The following is a 23,266-nucleotide window of genomic DNA, read 5'->3' on the forward strand; positions in this document are numbered from 1 at the left end:
ATCTATCTATCTATCTATCTATGTACGTATCTATCTATCTATCTATCTATCTATCTGTCTATGTCCGTATCTATCTATCTATCTATCTATCTATCTATGTCCGTATCTATCTATCCATCTATCTATGTCCGTATCTATCTATCCATCTATCTATGTCCGTATCTATCTATCCATCTATCTATGTCCGTATCTATCTATCCATCTATCTATGTCCGTATCTATCTATATCCTTATCTATCCATCTATCTATGTCCGTATCTATCCATCTATCTATGTCTGTATCTATCCATCCATCTATCTATGTCCGTATCTATCCATCCATCTATCTATGTCCGTATCTATCCATCTATCTATCTATGTCCGTATCTATCCATCTATCTATCTATGTCCGTATCTATCCATCTATCTATCTATGTCCGTATCTATCCATCTATGTCTGTATCTCTACATCTATCTATGTCCGTTTCTATACATCTATCTCTGTATCTATCCACCTCTGAATCTATCTATCCATCTCTATATCTATCTATCCCCATATCTATCTCCATATCTATCTATCTATCTATCTCCCTATCTATCTCATTTTAACATGTGCGAGTCTAACTGCAAATTATTGTACTGCTCTAAAAAAACATGAAAAAATTTTTTTTTACTGTTATCTCTTAATTCAGCGTCAAAGATCAGGGCAAGTTAATGCAGATTTAGGGTCCATTCACACGTCCGCAAATGGGTCCGCATCCGGTCCACAATAATCGGGAACGGGTGAAGACCCATTTATTCTCAATGGGGCAGGAATGGATCCGGAGAGCACACTATGTGCTCTCCGCATCCGCATTTCCGGAGCACAGCCCCGAAATTCCGGGCCGCAGCTCTGCAAAGAAATAGAATATGCGGACAAGAATAGGCAGTTTTATGGGGGGTGCCGGCCAGGTGTATTGCGGATCCGCAATACACTACAGAAGTGTGAATGGACCCTAACACTGTACAATTACATGCAGTGATCTCCTCCGCAGCATAGGAAGAAGTAATTGCTATGCCATCAGTCGTACCCATGCTGTATAGTGGTTTGCCGGCAGAAGATCATGATTAGACAACACGATCTGCCGCCTGCAAAGGATAACTTTTTGTCAAAAGATTTGGATTGCCCAATGAACAAGTGTTTGCTCGTTCACTGGGTAATTGGCAGCAGTATTACACCGCAAGATGATCGCTAACGAGCGTTCATACGAATGTTATAATACGAATATTATGTCCTTCATGACTGGTAGATATCTATGTCAAAATAGCTGCTAAAATAGTATTCCTGATCACCCACGAAATGCATTGCAATAGTAATACTGTGTTCAGCCAGTACAGCACATAGTAATTGGGCTTTGTATTTGAACAGCAGTCTCTCTTATAGATAGGCTATTATTTGCAGACCAGGTACTGACCTGAAACTAGAGTCAACAGCTCCAAACAATAGAGTACTTGTACTTGCATCGCTTTCATACTGTAAACTGCAGAATATCACCTGTAAGAACCATGCTGCTCAGGAACAAAAGGTATTATATCAAAATCTATTTTCTTGAGACTTAATGAGCAGGACTATAGGCATCAACCTACAGCCAGACATGTACCCAGATCACTGAGAAGATAGATGCCAGTTCTAAGGGTGCAGGAAGATGCCAGTTTACTGCCTGCAGTTGATTATAGTAATTTAATACAAAGCACACACAAAAGCCAGTCACTAATCAAATAAAAGGGGTCAAATGGGCTAGAAGAACTGTGGTGGTACAACATAGGCTTCTGGATTCCTACAGCATGACTAATGTCCATTGTTCTTGTATACTTTACACAGGCATTTGAAGATATTCTAATGTATCCTACCCCAGCACTTACATCTACTATCATAAACAGGAAAGGGAAGGAGATGGTGGAAGAATGCACACAGCACAATGTATATCTCTATTCTTTACGGCACTATATATATATATATATATATATATATATATATATATAACCTTTAAAGTAAATGTGGAGGTTAAGAAATGTCAATGCGCCAAGCCGAATAGCCTCACATATGAAAAGTAATTCACCAATATTCTTCATTCAAGTGTAAACCGTGAGATGAGATGGGTTTGACCCTAGTGCCAAGCCTCAGTAATACTATGGCACTCCTGTTGCCACAAAAGCATAACATTATTTAGAGCTGCCACCAGCGCGAAGCCACAGATGCCAGCCTTCTGTCAACCAATTCAGAATTGTGCTTTTTACAAAGAAATTTAGCAGTAATAAACTATACAAGGATGTTTGACACTTAACAAGGTAAGTACACAGGGTATTTAAAAGTTAATAATAATAATAATAATAATAATAGGAAAAAGGCAGGAAAGAGGCTAAAAGAATTAAATAATGTATATTTATTGGTTCGATCTTCCTCCGCTCCAGTTATAACCTTAAGTTCTGGGCTGCAGCAGCGACATGCCTGTATACAATACATGACTGCTGCAGTCAATCACTTACCTCAGTGATACACGGCACGAGATAGCTGATGCCAGTGACTGGTTGCAGCAGTCACATGGTGTATACGAGCATATTACCGCAGCAGTCAAAGTCCGGCCAGGAGTTTCAGAAGGGCAGAGTTGGAGCACTGAGAGTTCAAACTGGTAAGTATACATTCTTTTATTTCATACCTTCCTCACCTTTTTCCTAGCTAATGATCGCTACCTCTGTACATACGTAAATATATTTACTGTTATAACTTTGCTTCTAAAGGCTTTTCTCATTCAAGTCCGAGATTTCCGGATCATCTCTAATATTAACAACAACCTCATACTTACAGTAACTAATCCAATGAATAGTAATAATTTATTCCTGTAAGGAACTTTAATAATCATGATGATAATAGAAAATTGATTTTATGTTGGTGCTACAATAGCCTATGTATGAAAAGCAGGGGGAAAAAACATACACAAAGCACCTGCCATTGACAGTATGCATGTCTTAAAGGAACGATAATATAAACTGAATAAAGATGAACTTAATGAAAAAAGCTAAAAAACAAGAATATTCGCAACGCATTTCCACCCGTCATCATACACATATTCATCCTTGAAAGTACATACCGGTATATTATAAGGCTACATTCACATTAGCGTTTTTTGCGGATCTGTCATGGATCTGCAAAAACGCTTCTGTTACAATAATACAACTATATGAACGGATCCGGTTGTATTATGTCTTCTATAGCCATGATGGATCCGTGATGAACACTACTGAAAGACAATGGTGGACGGATCCATTTTCTATTGTGTCAGTTCAGTTTCGTCCCCATTGACAATGAATGGGGACAAAACTGAGGCGTTTTCTTCCGCTATTGAGATCCTATGACGGATCTCAATAGCGGAATTGAAAACACAGATGTAAAAGTAGCCTAAACTGCAAAGAAAACTACTACCTTGTAATAAAGATTACAGGGGTTGTCCAAGATTTTGATATTGATGACCTATCTTCTGAATAAGTGATCGATAGGAGATCTATGGGGGTCCGACTCCATGCAACCCCGCTGATCAGCTGTTTGAGGAGGCAGCAGTGCTCTGGTGAGCGCTGCATCCTCTTCCTAGGCAACTCACATCACGTTCATTGGTCAAGCAGCATAGGCACAGCTCAGTCCCATTCAAGTGAAGGAGTCCGAGCTGCAATACCAACCACAGCCATTATCAAGTGGATGGTGCGGTGCTTGGTACTGTCTAGATCTTCTACAATTCCTACAATCCTAACAGTTAATGTTCCATATATGAACCGGAAACCACCTCACCTGTCCTCAGGCTTTTGCTTATCCTGACTCCATGTGCCATACTGTCTGTCAGTTTCTTGCACAAGAGAATCTGTGTCCTTATTGGAGGTGGAGGATCTGGAGAAACACTGCTTTACGTGATCCTGAAAATACAATGAAACAACAGGTCATCAACCACATCAACAGCTTTATTATAATGGTGAATGGAAGGGGGCAGTTTAAAGGGGTTTTTCCAAGACTTAAATACCAATGAGATATTCTCTGGATAGTTTTTCAGTATCTGATCGGTGCGGGTCCAACAACTGGGATGTCCGTGAACAGCTGTTGGAGAAGGCAGCGGCAGTAGCGATGCGGCCTTCTCGCCGCTTTCCCTAGGCCTGTGACGACACTTTCATTGGTCGCATGGCCTAGGTACAACTCTGCTCCATAGAAGTAAATGGGGCTGAGCTGTGATACCAAGCACAGGCTTTATACAAATGTACGTTGCTGTGCTTGGTGAGTAAGGAGAAGGCCATGGCGCTCACAGGAGCGCCGGTGCCTTCTCAAACAGCTGATTGGTGGGGGTCCCGGGTGTCGGGATCAGACCTATCCAGGCCATCAGTATTTAAATCTCAGAAAGCCCTTTCAAGTCTCATTTGCATACAGAAGACTGCACTGAGAACATTTATCACACTTACAGTATGTAATGGAGTCATATGTAACCATGACCCTATTTAGAGCTCATGACCATGACTTCCAGTGGCTGTATTCATGCAAAAAAGCTACAAAACAGTCATCGAATATAATTATGATCATACCTATGGAATATATGGGAACATAAAAAGTGCTGGAAGCTTGCAAACTCACTGCCAAAAACATCTACATGCTGTAAAGAATTAAACAGGTAAGGACTAGAACTTCATTACATTGACTTCAATTACAAGGTTTAAACCCATTCATGTGAAACTTAAAACATGCTCGCTCTTGTGTATATAACGTTTATAGGCTTCTAAAGTGACCTAGATACTGGAGCTCTTTTTATGAATCTTTTACTAACTACTAATTTTAATACTGCAAGGATTTTTAATTTATCTTGACATTTGTAAGCAGTATCTAGAAATCGCCAACAGAAAGCACCAACAAAAAATTGAAAAAATGTTAAATTTGCCTCAAAACGTAATGTTTTACAAAATGTGCACACATTTATGTGATCCAAGCAGAACCTGAGGCACAGAACTCCTAAAAATCAAAGTTCTGTATGTGCAGAGTTCATACAAACTACTTATGTCTACATGAACATCTTGTCGTACAAAATCGATAGAAACCTCCATGATTCAGATGCCAGTAAACGTTTGTTTCGTAAACTGTCCACAAATGCCCTGATTAGGTGTAATTAGAAGTAAAAAGCCTGTATTACACCTGTTGATTTTTCGACAGATGATCACTCATTAACAATCATCTGGCAGTATAATACTGCCGCCGTTTGCCTGAGGATCAAGCAGTCCAAATCTTTTGACATGTTAAAAAATAATCATTTGAAGGCAGCAGATCGTGGCATCTGAAAACAATCTGCAGCCGGCAAACAGCTTAGCGATCGCTTCTCCCATGCTGTAGAGGAGATCGCTGCATGTAATAGCAGCTGTCTCCTCCACTAGCAACCAGGCTTTTGCCGGGAGGGAACGCTTCCCTCCCAACAAGCTTCTGCAACATTGAGCTGTGTAATACAGCCTTAACTGTTAGAATCAGGGGGAACTTATCTTCCCTGATTGATAAGAGGGGTGATAACATTAGGAAAAGTCCCCTTTATTCCCTAGCCCTCCCAATGCCTGGGTCAATGGACTATGTACAAGTCTGAGATGACAGTAAAAGTGACCTTACACATTAGACAGAAGTATGCTGATGGTTGAACAAACATTGAACAAATGATCATCTGATGAAGGACAGTGTTACTAAGTGTGCTCCATGGCTTCGGGAATCACCTCAATACAGGGAGAAAAGCTGGCATCTCCTCCTCCCTGTACCGATGCCATCTATTAGCATACAGGGGCGCAAAACCGGAACAGGGTACACAGCGGGGCAACAGAGCCATGACATCTACTAATAATGCTCTACAGAGCCAGGTACTTATATTGTAATGTCAGTAAAGGTGTATGAGACACCTTGGTGACTGTCTCAGGTCTGGATCCTGGAACCCTTGGAAATCAATTGTCATCACCGGAGAAAGCCTTTTTACACAGGCATATTGTTGGGAAAGAAAGTTCATATGAATGCTCATTCCTGATAACTGGTAAATGTGAAGCAGATCACCCGATGAACAGCACATAAAATCATCATTTGCCGGCAGGCAGTCTTCCTGAGATCTGCTGCCAGCAAACAATGAATCTTTATGGGATGAGCCATCACCATAGCGATATCTCATCGCCTTGCGATTAGTCAATTTTCAGGAACGAACGGTTCATTCTCGAATATTTTCTGGGCACTGGATCGTGTAAATGCAGCGTCAGGCCTAGTTCAAATTTCACTGATTGGTCAGTGATTTTCATCAGTGATTGGCCTCATGCACACGACCGTTCAGTTTTTTTTGCGGGCCGCAAAAAACAGAAGCCGCCCGTGTGCCTTCCGCAATTTGCGGATCGGGCGAGCCCATTGTAGAAATGCCTATTTTTGTCTGCAAAACGGACAAGAATAGGACATGTTCTATTTTTTTTGCGGGGCTATGGAATGGAGAAACAGATGCGGACAGCACACAGAGTGCTGTCTGCATCTTTTGCGGCCCCACAAAAGTTAATAGGTCCGCATCCAAGCCGCAAAAACTGTGGCTCGGATGCGGACCAAAACAACGGTCGTGTGCATGATGCCATTTGAGCCAAAACCAGGAGTGGGTCAAAAAGAGAACAACTGCAAAATCTTTCCATAAGGCCTCATGCACACGGCTGTTGTGCGGTCGTTCCGTGCATTCGGGACCGCAATTGCGGTCCCCAATGCACGGACAACATCCGTGCAGCAGGCCGGACCCATTCAACTTCACATGTCATATTTATTTGCGGTGCGGAACAATGGAAAGAAACACCACAGAAGCACTCCGTAGTGCTTCTGGTGTTCCGTTCTGTGACTGCGTTCCGCATGTCCAGAATTGTTTGTTTCCGTGTCCGTTCCGTTTTTTTGCGGATAGGATGCGGACCCATTCATTTCAATGGGTCCGCAAAAAAGCATTAGTATGTCCGTTCCGTAGCCCCGCAAAAAAAAAAAATAGAACTTGTCCTATACTTGTCCATTTTAGGCATTGTTACAATGGATCCGCAAAAAAAAAAAAAAAAAACGGATGGCATAAGGATGTCATCCATTTTATTTTTGCAGATCCGCAATTTGCGGACCGCAAAACACATACGGTTGTGTGCATGTAGCCTAAGGGCTCGTTCACACGCCCGTTGGTGTCCCGTGCCCATGCTGTGAACCGCAGATTGCGGACCGCAATGCACAGGCACCTTCTGTGGGGCAGGCGCATGGGGATCGCAGATCCATTCACTTGAATGGGTCCGTGATCCCTCCGATCCGCAAAAAGATAGAGCATGTTCTATCTTTTTGCGGTGCGGAGGCACAGAACGGAACCTCAGAAAGCACTCCGTAGTGCTTCTGTACTTGTTCCGTTCCGTGCTTGGTTATAAGGGGAAATAATAGCATTCTGAATACAGAATGCATATTAAAATAGCGCTGGAGGGGTTAAAAAAAAATAAAAAAATAATTTAACTCGCCTTAATCCACTTGCTCGCGCAGCCCGGCATCTCCTTCTGTCTTCATCTGTGAGGAATAGGACTTTTGATGACGTCACTGCGTTCGTCACATGGTCCATCACATGATCCATCACCATGGTGATGGAACATGAGATGGACCATGTGATGAGCATAGTGACGTCATCAAAGGTCCTTTTCCTCATAGATGAAGACAGAAGAGATGCCAGCTGCGCGAAAAAGTGGATTAAGGTGAGTTAAATTTATTTTTATTTTTTTAACCCCTCCAAGCCCTATTGTACTATGCATTCTGTATTCAGAATGCTATTATTTTCCCTTATAACCATGTTATAAGGGAAAATAATAATGATCGGGTCCCCATCCCGATTGTCTCCTAGCAACCGTGCGTGAAAATCGCACAACATCCGCACTTGCATGCGGATGCTTGCGATTTTCACGCAGCTCCATTCACTTCTATGGGGCCTGATTTGCGTGAAAAACGCACAAAATAGAGCTTGCTGAGATTTTCACGCAACGCACAAGTGATGCGTGAAAATCACCGCTCATGTGCACAGCCCCATAGAAATGAATGGGTCCGTATTCAGTGCAGGTGCAATGCGTTCAACTCACGCATTGCACCCGCGCTGAAAACTCGCCCGTGTGAAAGGGGCCTTAGGCCCCTTGCAGTCGAGCATGAGCGGATTAGGTCCAGATGCGTTGCGGATGCGCTCAGTGAAAAATGCGTGATTTTGCATGCAAGTTCATTCAGTTTTGTCTGTGATCGCGTTTAGTTGTTCAGTTTTTATCTCACAGGTGCAATGAGCATTGATGCGTTTTTCACGCGCGTGATAAAAAAACTGATGGTATACAAACATCTCTTAGTAACCATTTGTGAAAAATGCATTGCATCCGCACTTGCTTGCGGATGCGATGCGATTTTCACGCAGCCCCATTCACTTCTATGGGGCCAGCGTTGCGTGAAAAATGCAGAATATAGAACATGCTGCGATTTTCATGCAACACATAAGTGATGCATGAAAACCAACGCTCATGTACACAGACCCATTGAAATGAACGGGTCAGGATTCATTGCGGGCGCATCACGCATTGCATCCGCAAGAAATACTCGCCCGTCTGCAAGGGGCCTTAGGCTGGTTGTCAGTTTGCCATTTTTTTTTGGATTTCTTTTAACCAGATTTATAAATTTGACGCTAGTGATTAAGGGGCCTAGAGGTGATAAATACCCAGATCAAGAATCACTCATTGTAGTATATCTTCATTGTAACAAGAAGGTCTGGGATTCACGTCCCCACCCATCCCTTGGTTGATGGACTTATATATTATTTTAACCGTGTAACAGAGTAGACCTCAACTGGTTAAATCCATATGGAGAGAGGTTAACCCTTCAGGTATTAGAATACTGCATCCTGTAGACAAGAATAGGTACTAGAAACGATAGAGTTTTTAATTTTTTATGAAACCTATTTGCTCCTGGCCACATATATAGCTCAGAGTGCACAAACCAGACAACAGAGTGTCAGAATTTGATTATTTGTGGCCAGATGAAAGATGTCTACAATTACGGGAAAGCATAAGAACCTCCCACAGCTGAAACATTAAAGGGTGAATTACACATATCAAATGCATCATTATATTTATAGCAGATGCATACCATGGATATGAGCACTTATTGACATTTAGCTGCTGCCTCACATACAAAAATAAGGGCTTTGACAGAAACAAAAAGTAGGCCTTCAGCCTGCATAGCAACTCCACGGACCGTCTACCTACAACAACCTGTTCCTCAGCAACATCAACATAGCGCACAAACAGCCCGGGGGGCACTCTGTTCTGTCCTCAGGTATTCACTTCTGCTTACCTCAGCTATGTGCTAACATGTCGTACTCATACATCATGTCCAATGAGGCCTGGCATTTATTATAATTCCAAATCATGTATTTGATACATAGAGGTGAAAACTTATTTTACTGTATTCTTGTTACAATTACTATTAATATACTAAGGCTACTTTCACACCTGCGTTAGGTGCGGATCCGTCTTGTATCTGCACAGACGGATCTGTCCCCCTTGACTTACATTGTGTGTCAGGACAGTTCCGTTTGGCTCAGTTTCGTCAGACGTACATCAAAACGCTGCAAGCAGCATTTTGGTGTCCGCCTCCAGAGCGGAATGGAGGCTGAACGGAGGCAAACTGATGCATTCTGAACGGATCCTTATCCATTCAGAATGCATTGGGGCTAAACTGATCCCTTTTGGGCCGCTTGTGAGAGCCCTGAAACGGATCTCACAGGCGGACCCAGAAACGCCAGTGTGAAAGTAGCCTAAGGAGGTTTTGGAGCAGATAAAGTCTTTCAGCCTTTAAAAATAATGTATGCATTTCTGTTATGCTTAAAATAAAATCTAAAAAGCTTTCTTTCTAGAATTTCTAGGCTGTCCTGTCTACAGTGCATTCAGAAAGGCATCAGACGCTTTCACTTTTTTCACATTTTGTTGTCGCAGCCTTGTGCTAAAATAAAAAAAGTTCACATTTTTCTCCATCATTCTGTACCCAATACCCCATAATGACAAAGTAAAAACAGAATGTTAGAAATCTTTGCTAATTTACTGAAAAGTAAAAACTAAAATCCTGTGCAGAGTCTGCGCTCCTGAACACAGATGCCCAACAGCATAGGTAGGTTTAACGTAGAACCTCCCTGACTGAGACCACCTTATCGGTGGTAGGTGGGCACAGATGTGTTTTGATCAAAATATATTGGCTAAGAGTCTCAGATTTTATTATATCAAAATGAGGTCTTAGGCTACTTTCACACTCGCGTTTTTGCTTTCCGTTTGCGAGATCCGTTCAGGGCTCTCACAAGCGGTCCAAAACGGATGAGTTTTGCCTTAATGCATTCTGAATGGAAAAGCGGATCGCTCAGAATGCATCAGTTTGCCTCCGTTCAGTCTCCATTCCGCTCTGGAGGCGGACACCAAAACGCTGCCTGCAGCGTTTTGCTGTCCGCTTAACGAAACTGAGCCAAATGGATCCGTCCTGGCACACAATGTAAGTCAATGGGGACGTATCCGTTTTCTGACAATAGAAAACGGATTCGTCCCCCATTGACTTTCAATGGAGTTCATGACAGATCCGTCTTGGCTATAGAAGACATAATACAACCGGATCCGTTCATGACGGATGCATGCGGTTGTATTATTGTAACGGATCCGTTTTTTGCAGATCCATGACGGGTCCGCCCAAAACGCGAGTGTGAAAATAGCCTTAGTCTATATATGGTGCTTGCATCTATTGTGTTAGCGCATTATTATTTTTTTCTTAGATTTTTTCATAAATGTAGCCATGGACATCTGCATAGTTATTTACCATATCGTGCAGGATTTTTTTATCTTTGTTTTTTTATCTTTTTTTCTATGATTTTTGTTTAGTTTGTAGTGTATGCTTGAGGGAGTGGCACCTTCAAGTGTGAATGTGCTCCTATTTTATCCTGTGAGTAGCATTCCTGTGCCCTTTTGGCCTTCCTATCAAACAGACTGCCCTGATTAGGTGGTATAGCTGTGTGTGCTCCTCCTATCATCGGTTGCTGGATACACATAGAGGTAACTAGGAGCAGCACACTATACGTGCAGAGTCTGCGCTCCTGAACATAAATGCCCAATGGCATAGGTAGGTTTAGCGTAACACCTGCCTGACTGAGACCACCTTGGCGGGGGTAGGTGGGCACAGATGTGTTTTGATCAAAATATATTGGCTAAGAGTCTCAGATTTTATTATATCAGAGTGAGGGCTTGGTCTATATACGGTGCTTGCATCTATTGTGTTAGTGCATTATTATTTTTTTCTGAGATTTAAAAAAAAAAAAAAAAAAAAAAAAAAAAACTTGCATTGACGTAAGTATTCAGACCCTTTACTCAGTACTTAGTTGAAGCATCTTTGGCAGTGTTTACAGCCTCCAGTCTTTTTGGGTATGATGCTACAAGGTATATACACCAGGATTTGGGGATTTTCTGCCATTCTTCTCTGCAAATCCTCTCAAGCTCTCTCAGGTTGCATGGGGGCATCAGTGGACAGTCATTTTCAGATCTCTTTAGAGATGTTTGATTGAGTTCAAGTCAGGGCTCTGGCTGGACCACTCAAAGACATTTACAGAGTTGTCCCTAAGGCTACTTTCACACTGACGTCTTTCACACAGGGCTCTCAAAAGCGGTCCAAAACGGATCAGTTTTGCCCTTAATGCATTCTGAATGGATAAGGATCCGCTCAAAATGCATCAGTTTGGCTCCGTTCCGCCTCCATTCCGCTTTGGAGGCGGACACCAAAACGCTGCTTGCAGCGTTTTGGTGTCCGTCTGACGAAACTGAGCCAAACTGATCCGCCCTGACACACAATGTAAGTCAATGGGGACAGATCCGTTTTCACTGACACAATAGAAAACGGATCTGTCCCCCATTGACTTTCAATCGTGTTCAAGACGTATCCGTTTTAGCTATGTTAAAGAGAATACAAACGGATCCGTTCTAAACGGATACATGCGGTTGTATTATTTGAACGGATGCGTTTGTGCAGATCCATGACGGATCCACACCAAACGCAAGTGTGAAAGTAGCCTAAGCCACTCCTGTGTTGTCTTGACTGTGTGTTTAGGGTCAATGTCTTGTTGGAAGGTGAACCTTTGTCCCAGACGGAGTTCCAGGGCAATCTAGATCAGGTTTCCATAGAGAATATCTCTGTACTTTGCTCCATTCAGCTTTCCCTCAACTCTGACCAGTCTCCCTGTCCCAGCTGGTGAAAAACACTCCACAGCATGATGCTGCCACCACAATGCCTCACTGTAGGGATAAGTATTGGGTAGTGCTGGGTTTCCTCCAAACATGATGCTTAGGGTACTTTTACACTTGCGGCAAAGGAGTCCGGCAGGCAGTTGCGCCGCCGGAACTGCCTGCAGGATCCGTCAAAATGTATGCAAAATGATGGCATTTGTCAGACGGATCCTGATCCGTCTGACAAATGCATTGAAATGCCAGATCCATCTCTCTGGTGTCATCCAGAAAAACGGATCCGGCATTAATGCATTTCAATGGGAAAAAATGCCGGCATTCCGGCAAATGTTCCAGAATTTTGGACGGAGGTAAAACCGCAGCATGCAAAAAGACTGAACTGAAGACATCCTGATGCATCCTGAACGGATTGCTCTTCATTCAGAATGCATGGGGATAAAACTGATCAGTTCTTTTCTGGTATTGAGCCCCTAGGAGGGAACGCAGTGCCGGAAAAGAATAACGCTAGTGTGAAAGTATCCTTAGGCCTCTTTCACACAAGCGTGTCCGGATTAGGTCCGGATGCGTCCTGGAGCATTGCGGCAAACCCGCGCGAGTAGGTACCCAATTGCAGTCAGTTTTATCTGCGATTGCGTTCCGTTGTTCTGTTTTTATCGCGCGGGTGCAATGTGTTTTGCACGCGCGTGATAAAAAACTGAATGTGGTACCCAGACCCGGACTTCTTCACAGAAGTTCAGGTTTGGGTTAGTTGTAGTGTAGATTGTATTATTTCCCCTTATAACATGGTTATAAGGGAAAATAATAGCATTCTGAATACAGAATGCATAGTACAATAGGGCTGGAGGGGTTAAAAAAAATTAAAAATAAGTTAACTCACCTTAATCCACTTGTTCGCGCAGCCGTCATCTCTTCTGTCTTCATCTGTGAGGAAAAGGACCTTTGATGATGTCACTACGCTCTTCACATGGTCATTCACATGATCCATCACCATGGTGATGGATCATGTGATGAGCCTAGTGACGTCTTCAAAGGTCCTTTTCCTCACAGATGAAGACAGAAGAGATGCCGGCTGCGCGAACAAGTGGATTAAGGTGAGTTAAATTTTTTATTTATTTTTTTTAGCCCCTCCAGCCCTATTGTACTATGCATTCTGTATTCAGAATGCTATTATTTTCCCTTATAACCATGTTATTAGGGAAAATAATAATGATCGGGTCCCCATCCCGATCGTCTCTTAGCAACCCTGCGTGAAAATTGCACCACTTGCTTGCGGATGCTTGCGATTTTCGCGCAACCCCATTCATTTCTATGGGGCCTGCGTTACGTGAAAAACGCACAAAGAGGAGCATGCTGCGATTTTCACGCAACGCACAAGTGATGCGTGAAAATCACCACTCATGTGCACAGCCCCATAGAAATGAATGGGTCCGGATTCAGTGCGGGTGCAATGCGTTCACGTCACGCATTGCACCCGCGCGGAAATCTCGACCGTATGAAAGAGGCCTTAGAATTGAGGCCAAAAAGTTCATTATTGGTTTCATCAGACAAGCTCTTTCCTCTTCATGGCTTGGTTTTTGCTCTGATACGCATTGTCAGCCGTGAGACCTTATATAGACAGGGCTGTGTCTTTCCAAATCATGTCCAATCAATTTACCACAGGTGGATGCCAATCAAGGTGTAGATACATCTTAAAGACGATCAAGAGAAATAAAAAGCCCCGAGCTAAAATTTCAAGCGCCATAGCAAAGGATCTGAAACTCTGAATACTTACAGCCATGAAAAATTTTAGTTTTTCCTTTTTAATAAATTTGCAAACATTTCTAAAATGTTGTTCTCACTTTCTCATTATGGGGTATTGAGTGCAGACTGATGGGAAATAATTTACTTTTTTTTTATTTTAGCATATCGCCGCAACAAAATGGGGAAAGAGTGAAATGATCTGAAGACTTTCCAAATGCACTATATATAGTGAAGGCAAGACCAAATTACTCAAAGGAGTAATTATGATCCAAGAAGATTATACAGAATCCAGTTCTAGGAGTAAAATTGGAAGTGGGTTCATTAAGAAACTTGATTAGATTTATTATGAAGAATTGGATTAGTGCCAGACTTCCATCAGCAAACTGGAAACATGTTTACTTTTGTAACTACGTTCTTTACCCGGAGAGTACATTCATCTTTTTACTATATGCAAATATATGGTACAGAACCAACAGAATGACAGTGAAATGAGTCAAAACCTATACTGCCAGTTACTCCTCAAAGAAATCAAAGTCACCATCAGGTACCCCTTAAAGGAGGATGTTCAGAGCTGAACCCGAACATATGCCCATCTTCACCCCTCTGGCCCCCCTGATATTTCATGCTCTGGTACTCTTCCTTGCCCTGCACTATATCGAGGAGGACAAGGGCTTTTTTGTTTAAAATGGCACACTACTAGGTGGAGGCTTCCACCCAGCAGTGTTCCCGGTGACGTCACCAGCTCTGATGGGCGGCTTTAGCTCTGTCTAAGCCCGCCCATTAGTGCCAGTGACATCACAGGGCTCATAGCTGGGCGGAAGCCTCCACCTAGCAGTCCCTATGGAGAGCCCGGTACGTCACCGACTCTATAAAAAAATTAAGAAAATGCCTTTGCCCTGCGCAATTCTGCGCAGGGCAAAGGAGAGCATCGGAGCATTAAATGCTCTGATGCTCATACCACGGAGGACAGAGGGGTGAAGATGGGGATAAGTCCAGGTTCAACACCTTTAACTGAAAATATGACCCATGCCAGTTAATGTTATGAAATAAACAATCATCCTGTACTCCTGTTACTTCTGTCACTTTCTACCCTGAAGCTCCGGTCCGCCTCTTCGTTCTCATAAACAAGGCTGCAGCTTTGATGTACTGGCATACAACACATAGCTGCTGTAGCTAATCACTGGCCTTAGCAGTATACACATGAGAGTGCTGAGGCCAGTGACTGGCTGCAGCAGTAACATACATATTCCTCTATGTCACCACTGCATCTTTGTATGCAGACATGGGAAGAAGGACCATGGCTGTGGGGCTGGCAATGGTGGGGAAGTAACAGGTGAGTATAGGATCTACTGAGGAACATTCTCAATTACCATAACTCTGACAAACAACGTTAATATGGTGTGATGCCTAGTTTGGTAACAGAGTCTAATTAAATAAGGATTTTTGACATTTCTAGGATTCTGGGGCTCTGATTTGATTTAATAACACAAGATAATTTATTCCAACCAGTGGAGGAATGCCCTCGTCTGGAAAGAAGTTGGTCATGTTTAAAATTTTTATCCCATAGTTGCTAGTCAATGAACAATCTTTCTGTGAACGTTCCCAGAAAGATCTTCATTCTTCACCTGGATCTTCATCCTTGGACTGCAATAACCAACATGGAGTAAATGTGTATGCCTATGTCGGCAGAACAACTGTTCATGAGGCGATTGTTCACTGAACGGTTGTTAAAGGGGTTATATGGAAATGAATATTCAAGACTTATCATCTGGACCCCCAGGACCCCCCCTGATCAGCTGTAAGAAGAGGCCAGGCACTCTGTGAGCGACACGACCTCTTCCTAGGCCATGTCATGTCACCGTAGATCCGTCTCATGGCCTAGCTGGGGCTCAGCCTCATTCAAGTCAACAGGGCTGAGCTGTAATACCAAGCGCTGTGCATGGTGAGCTCCCAGGAGGCTGTCGTTCCCGATCATCAGCCCGGGTATCGGGAGACATAAACCGGTATTAACTTTGTCATATGAGAAAACAAAAACAAACATATATATTTTATTGCCCTTTTTTGCTTTAAAAGATAGGATTGATTTCCCAGAAAGTATATTGTTCGGTAATGTCAGTGTTATTTGTCACCTTTGCTCTTTTAGTTCAGTAAGTACTAAAAAAGAAAGGTTAATGGAGTAATTATGTCACTTTTTTTTTTGCCTGCTCAGTAGCTTACAGGGATTTTAAAAGAATCTGAAGCATGAGTCACAGCTGACAAATAAAGGCTCTGCGCGGCACATAGGTTTGGACGTGGGCCGTGCAATTCAAGGAGCCCACTGTGTCACAGCCAGATAGGTGCATTTAAGGGCGTGAAGATTTCTCTCCTAGGTGGGTGTATACGGAGTGAAACTACATGCTATGGACTGAAAGTGCACCTACCTGCCATTTTAAGTACTGAAATTCTCCCCCTCATGGAAAAGTCAAGGACACTATAGTCTAAAAACATATACAGTATGCATTAGCTTCCATAAGCTAACCGTCAATCCAAAAATCCTATGAGGTTGGCGGAAAAGGCACATTATTTAAGTGTTGGGGGACACATCTCGGGTGACATTGAAGGTGACAGAGGTCACTTAGGTTTTCCACATAGATGAGATTATGGACAGTTTAACAAGCTAACCACCAATATATGCAAAGAGTGGCTGTAAAGACTTCTACAGTGAATTAAAGGAATTATATGGTTTTTACTTGGACACACACCAATCTAATATTGACGGTCTATCCGAACAGCGAGACAACCCCTTTCATTCAGCAATTTTCGTTGCTCCCGAATATTTATTGCTTGGTGTATTTTTACCCATGAAACAGCAGTGTTGTAGTAACCATCAAGCATATTGTGATGGATTATATTTTATCATTCCAGAGATGAACACAGTTGCTGAGCAACCAAAGAGCCAAGGATATGCCGGGTAATATACACCTGCTACTATATATGGTCACGTTGGAAGAAACAAGACAAATATGCATCCAGGAATATACTGTAGTACTCTAGGGGAAACACTGTCATAGTAAGAACAAAACATCAGCGCTCATCAACTGTGTATTGAAAATGGGAACCCTCCTTTTGACTGCAACAACACTCCTGTGCATGGCCATATCTATGTGCATTTTTTCTCACTCCCGTCAATTGTCATTTGTAAATACGACAAAAATAGGACTTGTTCTGAGATTTGTGGATTGGGGACACAGCTCCTTTAAAAAAAAAAAAAAAATGCCATGTGCATGATGACCCAACAGAAATGAATGGGTCAGTGAGCTGTCGGCTATTCTGAATACAGCCTTACAGAGCATCTGTCAACATGATCAACCCTATTAAACCAGTCATTTTGCCTGTTAGGGTTGATCATGCTGAGTAAAACTATATACAGTCCTGATCAAAAGTTTAAGACCACTTGAAAAATGGCAAAAAATCATATTTTACATTGTTGGATCTTAACAAGGTTCCAAGTAGAGCTTCAACATGCAACAAGAAGAAATGAGAGTGAGACAAAAACATTTTTTGAGCATTGAATTAATTGAAAATAACGATTAAACTGAAACAGGCTGTTTTTTCAGCTGATCGAAATTTTAGGACCACATGCCTTTAAAAGGCCAAATCTGTGCAAAGATGTGGATTCATTGTCATTTTCTGTCAGGTCGTCATACGTTGTGATGGCAAAGGCAAAAAAACTCTCCCTTTTTGAACGTGGTCGGGTTGTTGAACTGCATAAGCAGCGTCTCTCACAGCGCACCATTGCTGCTGAGGTGGGACGCAGTAAGACAGTCATTTGGAATTTCTTAAATGATCCTGAGGGTTATGAAACAAAAAAAAAGTCAAGTGGAAGACCGTAAAAAATTTCATCAGCACTGAGCCGGAGGATCCAATTGGCTGTCCGTCAAGACACTGGACGATCTTCGACCCAAATTAAGGCCCTTACTGGCGCTGACTGCAGCCCCATAACCATCAGACGGCATCTGAGACTGAAGGGCTTCAAAAACAAAAAACGTCTTCAAAGACCTCGTCTCCTTGAACACCACAGAACTGCTCGTTTGGACTTTGCAAGAGAGCACCAAACATGGGACATTCAAAGGTGGAAAAAAAAATTATTCTCTGATGAGAAAAAAATTAACCTTGATGGTCCTGATGGTTTCCAATGTTACTGGCATGACAAGCAGATCCCACCTGAGATGTTTTCTATGCTCCACAGTGGAGGGGGCACCATAATGGTCTGGGGTGCTTTTTCCTTCAGTGGAACAATGGAGCTTCAGGAAGTGCAGGGGTGTCAAACGGCCGCTGGCTATGTCCAGATGTTGCAGAGAGAATTCCTCATGACTGAGGGCCCTCGTCTGTGTGGTAACGACTGGGTTTTTCAACAGGACAACGCTACAGTACACAATGCCCGCAGGACAAGGGACTTCTTCCAGGAGAATAACATCACTCTTTTGGCCCATCCTGCATGTTCCTCTGATCTAAATCCAATTGAGAACCTTTGGGGATGGATGGCAAGGGTAGTTTACAAAAATGGACAACAGTTCCAGACAGTAGATGGCCTTCGTGCGGCCGTCTTCACCACTTGGAGAAATGTTCCCACTCACCTCATGGAAACGCTTGCATCAAGCATGCCGAAACAAATTTTGAAGTGATAAACAATAACGGCGGAGCTACTCATTACTGAGTTCATGTTTGGAAGTTGGATTTCTGTTTTGGGGGGGGGGGGGTGTTTAGTTTTTTTTGGATGTGTGGTCCTAAACTTTTGATCAGGACTGTATTTATTTTCTCTCTAGAGGTAAAACATGACGAGATATAGTCATTTTTATATTTATACAAATTACCTATTTGGAGCACCAAGGAGCTACCTATAGTGCTAGGAGCACCACTAGTGCAACACTCCTGTGCTCTCTGTACTCCCACCTCCCCTTTGAGTAACACGGCTAGACATCTTGTCTAGCATGTGTTCTCGAGGCAGCTCTGAGGCTCAGTGACTATGCGTTTGCACACTGAATCGCATACTGCTTCCTGAGCTTGGGAAGCAACAGAAGATCCATTGCTCAAGTGCCGAGCTGGCTTAGTAACTCGGTGCCTGTGCAGTGGATCTGATGAGCTCAGAAAGCAGCGTCCATCAGATCCACCACACAGGCGCCAAATCACTTTAATTTACTTTCGTCTATGTTCCCAAGTAATTCACTGAAATAAAAAATAAAAAAATAAAAACATCCAAGGTCATAATTACTGACACATGGTTAAAACACCAGTCCCCAGCAGGATGCAAACAGGGGCCCTAATATTACATGACGTAGGCTGTACAGAAGTAAAATACTGATGAACTGCTATTCACATTTCTTTTTCAGTGAATCACTTTTAGTGCAGGGACTTGTAACACAATGAGGACCATTGACACGGATTGTGAGCTTGCACATTTTGGCTACAAGATCAACTAATAACTTGTCAGACTAGCCAGACCGTGTGACTTTGATAGAGACAGCATGGGGCACTACACATAACCATATGATTGGCATGTTATATTGGACGAGTACAGCAATTGGCTACCTCTGGCTGTCCCATATACTTGAATAATGCAGCAGTATAATAGGAGAACATTGGGCGGGGGGGGGGGGGGGCGTCTAAACCCCCTATCGATCAGAAACCTCTATCCTGGAGGTAGGGGAAAGTGTTTATTGTGGGAAAACCACTTTAAACAGAACCAACAATTAAGCAGGAACTTATTATTTAAATAAGTGGTCCAATTAACACAATTTATCCTCTATCCATTTCCACCACTCTACTCAACTCTATACAGAGCTGAATGGAGCAGAAGCACACACAGACCTCCATTATCGTGATTGATGGGGCCCCAGCTATCAGAATCCTGCCAATTAGACACTTACGTCCCGTCCTGCGGATAGGGGATAAGTTGACTTATTGGGACAACCCCTTTAAAGTATATCTTATTTGCCTACTGGTAATAAAAAAGGTAGAGTATATCGGCTGCTGGGGGTATGACATCACAAGGTTGTGTGACACAGACAGTGGGTGGTGAAAGGAAGAGCTTAGGACATTGGGTTTCAGGGGTTTTGGGACCATTTTATAAGGTATTCTGTGTGTGTTTTCTGGGGGTTAGGGTTATTGGGATGGCGGACATGGGTTCTGAGCATACTGTGGAGATGGGAGGCTCCTAGTCATGTACCCCTGAGGAATCTATGAGCCCAAACATTCTAGGCACAACTCTCCTCGTTATGGTCAGTACTAAAAACACCTTTCTACCACCTAATTCCTGAGTAAATAGGACTTTTACATACAAAACAATCTAAACAGACAGAGCAGCAATAGGCAACACTCTTGCACATCAGTAAGCATCACATAGCCATGCCACAGGAAATAAATGTGGCTTGGGGTGTTGTGGGATCATTTTATAAGGTGCTCTGTGGGCGTTTCCTGGGGGTTAGGGTTGTTGAGGTGGCAGACATGGGTTCCAAGCATACTGTGGAGACGGCTGGCTTCTGGTCATGTAACTCTGAGGAATCTCCTATGAGCCCAAACATTCTAGGCCAGGGATCAGCAACCTTCGGCACTCCAGCTGCTGTGAAACTACAACTCTCAGCATGCAAACTTACTCTGCTGCTCTGGTAACTCCCACAGAAGTGAAAGGAGGATTCTGGGAGTTGTAGTTTTAGAACAGCTGGAGTGCCGGAGGTTGCTGATCCCCGTTCTAGGCACAGCTCTCCTGGTAATGGCCAGTACCGAAATCCCTTTCCCACCACCTAATTCCTGAGCAAATAAGACTTTTATGTACAAACCAATCTAACCAGGCTGACATCAGCAATAGGCAACATTCTTGCACTTCAGTAAGCATCACATAGCCATGCCTCGGGAAATAAATTGGATTTGTGGGACAATTTTTTAAAGTGCTCTGTGTCGGTTTTCTGGGGGCTAGGGTTGTTGAGGTGGCGGACATGGGTTCCAAGTGTAGTGTCCCACTAGGTAAAGGTGGGCACTACACAAGGGTTAATATGTCTATTGTATTAATGTGATGTGGTATGTTCATTTCCCTGTGTTATCTGGGTGTCAGGCCTGTTAGGGTGTAGTTTAGCCTCCTAGACATTAGAGGGAGCTAGAGAGCCCTGAGTATATATAGGTAGGCCCAGACAGGGGAGAGGTAGTACATTCCAGGTGGCTAGTAGTGCAGTCTAGCCTGCCTGAAGTTCCTGAGCCTCTGTTAGCTCAGAAGATTCACCCCAAGAGAAGAGTTTGCCTCCTGGGAGAAACCTACAATTCCCACAAGCCAAGCAGAGCCAGTGTTTCAGCTAAACAAGTAAGCTGAAGGGCAGAAGAATCATTAAATTAAAGCAAGGGATATATACCTGAGGAAGATTGTTTACCAAGGATAAAAGCCAGCATTAGGGCATATGGGCCTTGGAATATAGCCAGCCAGAACAGCTGAGGAATAGTGCAGCCTGGTCTGGAGTGTTGATTTTACCCTCTGAGTATCTTGCAAAGAACATTATCTGCCATTTAAAAAAAGCCTGCTAATCGTTTTTGCTGCAATGTGGAACTGAACCTGAATTGTACAAAGTTGAACTGTTTCCAGTAAAGCAAAGTTTGGTTCACCATACCATCTGTGTACCTCACTTATTACAACTATAAATCGGTGTGCCACCGTTACAAGCACTGGCGTCACGAATCTTAAAGGGACCTTGCCCCAGGCACATAAAACACCTGCAACATCCAGGGCACTTCATCCACCACCAGGCCTGGTCCCTAAATACAGAGTGTGCCCCAGAGGACTCCTGTGCCAGCCTCTCCTTCACTGCTGTACGCCTGCCCAGGGTTTTCCTACAGAACTGTGAGTAACCCTCGCTTGCCATTAACCGTGACCTCACAATCGCAATACCCTGCAGGTCTGGCGTGCTGCACAAGCATGCTGTGAAGATGGCTGGCTTCTGGTCATGTACCTCTGAGGAATCTGCTACGAGCCCAAACATTCTAGGCACAATTCTCCTGGTAATGGCCAGTACCGAAAATTACCTTCCCACCACCTAATTCCTGAGTAAATAAGACTTTTATGTACAAATCAATCTAACCAGGCTGAGAACAGCAATAGGCAACATTCTTGCACATCAGTAAGCATCACATAGCCATACCACAGGAAATAAATGTATTCCACTACATATAAACTCCAAATGTAGCTTTACTGGAGTGTCCTGAAGAGCAATAAATAATAGATTACAAGATACTTCCAGCGCTGACATCATAAACCATTCACATTACATGATCTACAAGTGTGCACAAAATGCGGATGCAAATTTTGCTGCTTCAATTCACTGTAGTTTTGCCATTAGATAAGACTTTGAAAACACCAAAGATTTATTAGTCTTCCCGCAGGGGGCTATTCTAAGGCTGTGTATCCGCAAGGTGTTGACAGCTGAGGAAATCATTTTGTATTCTACTTTATGTTGGGCACAGTCTGGGACGGGTTTCTAGCTCCCATAAAATTCACTCAATTCTTTCCTTCTGCTGTACGTTTTATTTCCTGAGTAATACAGAATATTCCAAAAGCACTTTACGTATAGATCAATAAGATCAATGTGGAACACCTTTCACTGAGTCTTGTAATTAAAAAGCCTGAAATAAGAAAAATGTACAATTATTGTAAGCCCTAGAGTAGTTTCTGACAAGACAACTGAATATCTGGAGCTACATCAGTTTCCAAGAAAACTGGATGACGACCAATGAACCGCCATTACGCTTCCCACATGGATGGTTGGTCAGCTTTCCTACAGAGTAGTAAAACTGTACATGCATATAGAAATGAAGGTAGCCAAAATGTTAGCACTACATGACTAGACTGGTTTGCCTTGTCCAACATTAATGACATTTCCCAACCTGCTCTGAGATCTACATCTTCTTCCACCATTGATCCTACTGTAACTAGTTAACTCTGTATCTATATTTATTCACTGAATGCTACATTCTGTGATCTTGTAAAATGTATTATCTGGATTTTGCACAATGTAATGTGCCACAGTAGACAATGACACTCTATGACTCGATAATAACCTGTCTGCAGCCCATCTATTTCTACAATCGTACCACTGATGATCCCGCTATATCTATTTACAACAGACTGGTTGGACATTATTACAGACTGAAGTCCATTTGCAAGTATAATTTCTCTACCAAAAGATGTGGTTTCTCGGTTCTTTGGGTGTACAATGAGGACTCTAATTTT

At 42.9% G+C, this 23,266-nt stretch overlaps 1 protein-coding gene across 2 annotated transcripts in view; it reads right to left on the minus strand.

The window, feature by feature from the left end:
* The window catches only part of KIAA1671 (KIAA1671 ortholog), a 183,304-nt gene that overhangs the window by 24,505 nt on the left and 135,533 nt on the right, over positions 1 to 23,266 (minus strand). For both annotated transcript variants that reach the window (XM_040416571.1, XM_040416572.1), the window contains exon 6: positions 3,800 to 3,921. In XM_040416571.1, coding sequence (XP_040272505.1) covers positions 3,800 to 3,921 — 122 coding nt within the window. The remainder of the gene's footprint in view (positions 1 to 3,799; positions 3,922 to 23,266) is intronic.

The sequence above is a fragment of the Bufo bufo genome, chromosome 2, assembly GCF_905171765.1.
Source record: "Bufo bufo chromosome 2, aBufBuf1.1, whole genome shotgun sequence".
NCBI lineage: Eukaryota > Metazoa > Chordata > Amphibia > Anura > Bufonidae > Bufo > Bufo bufo.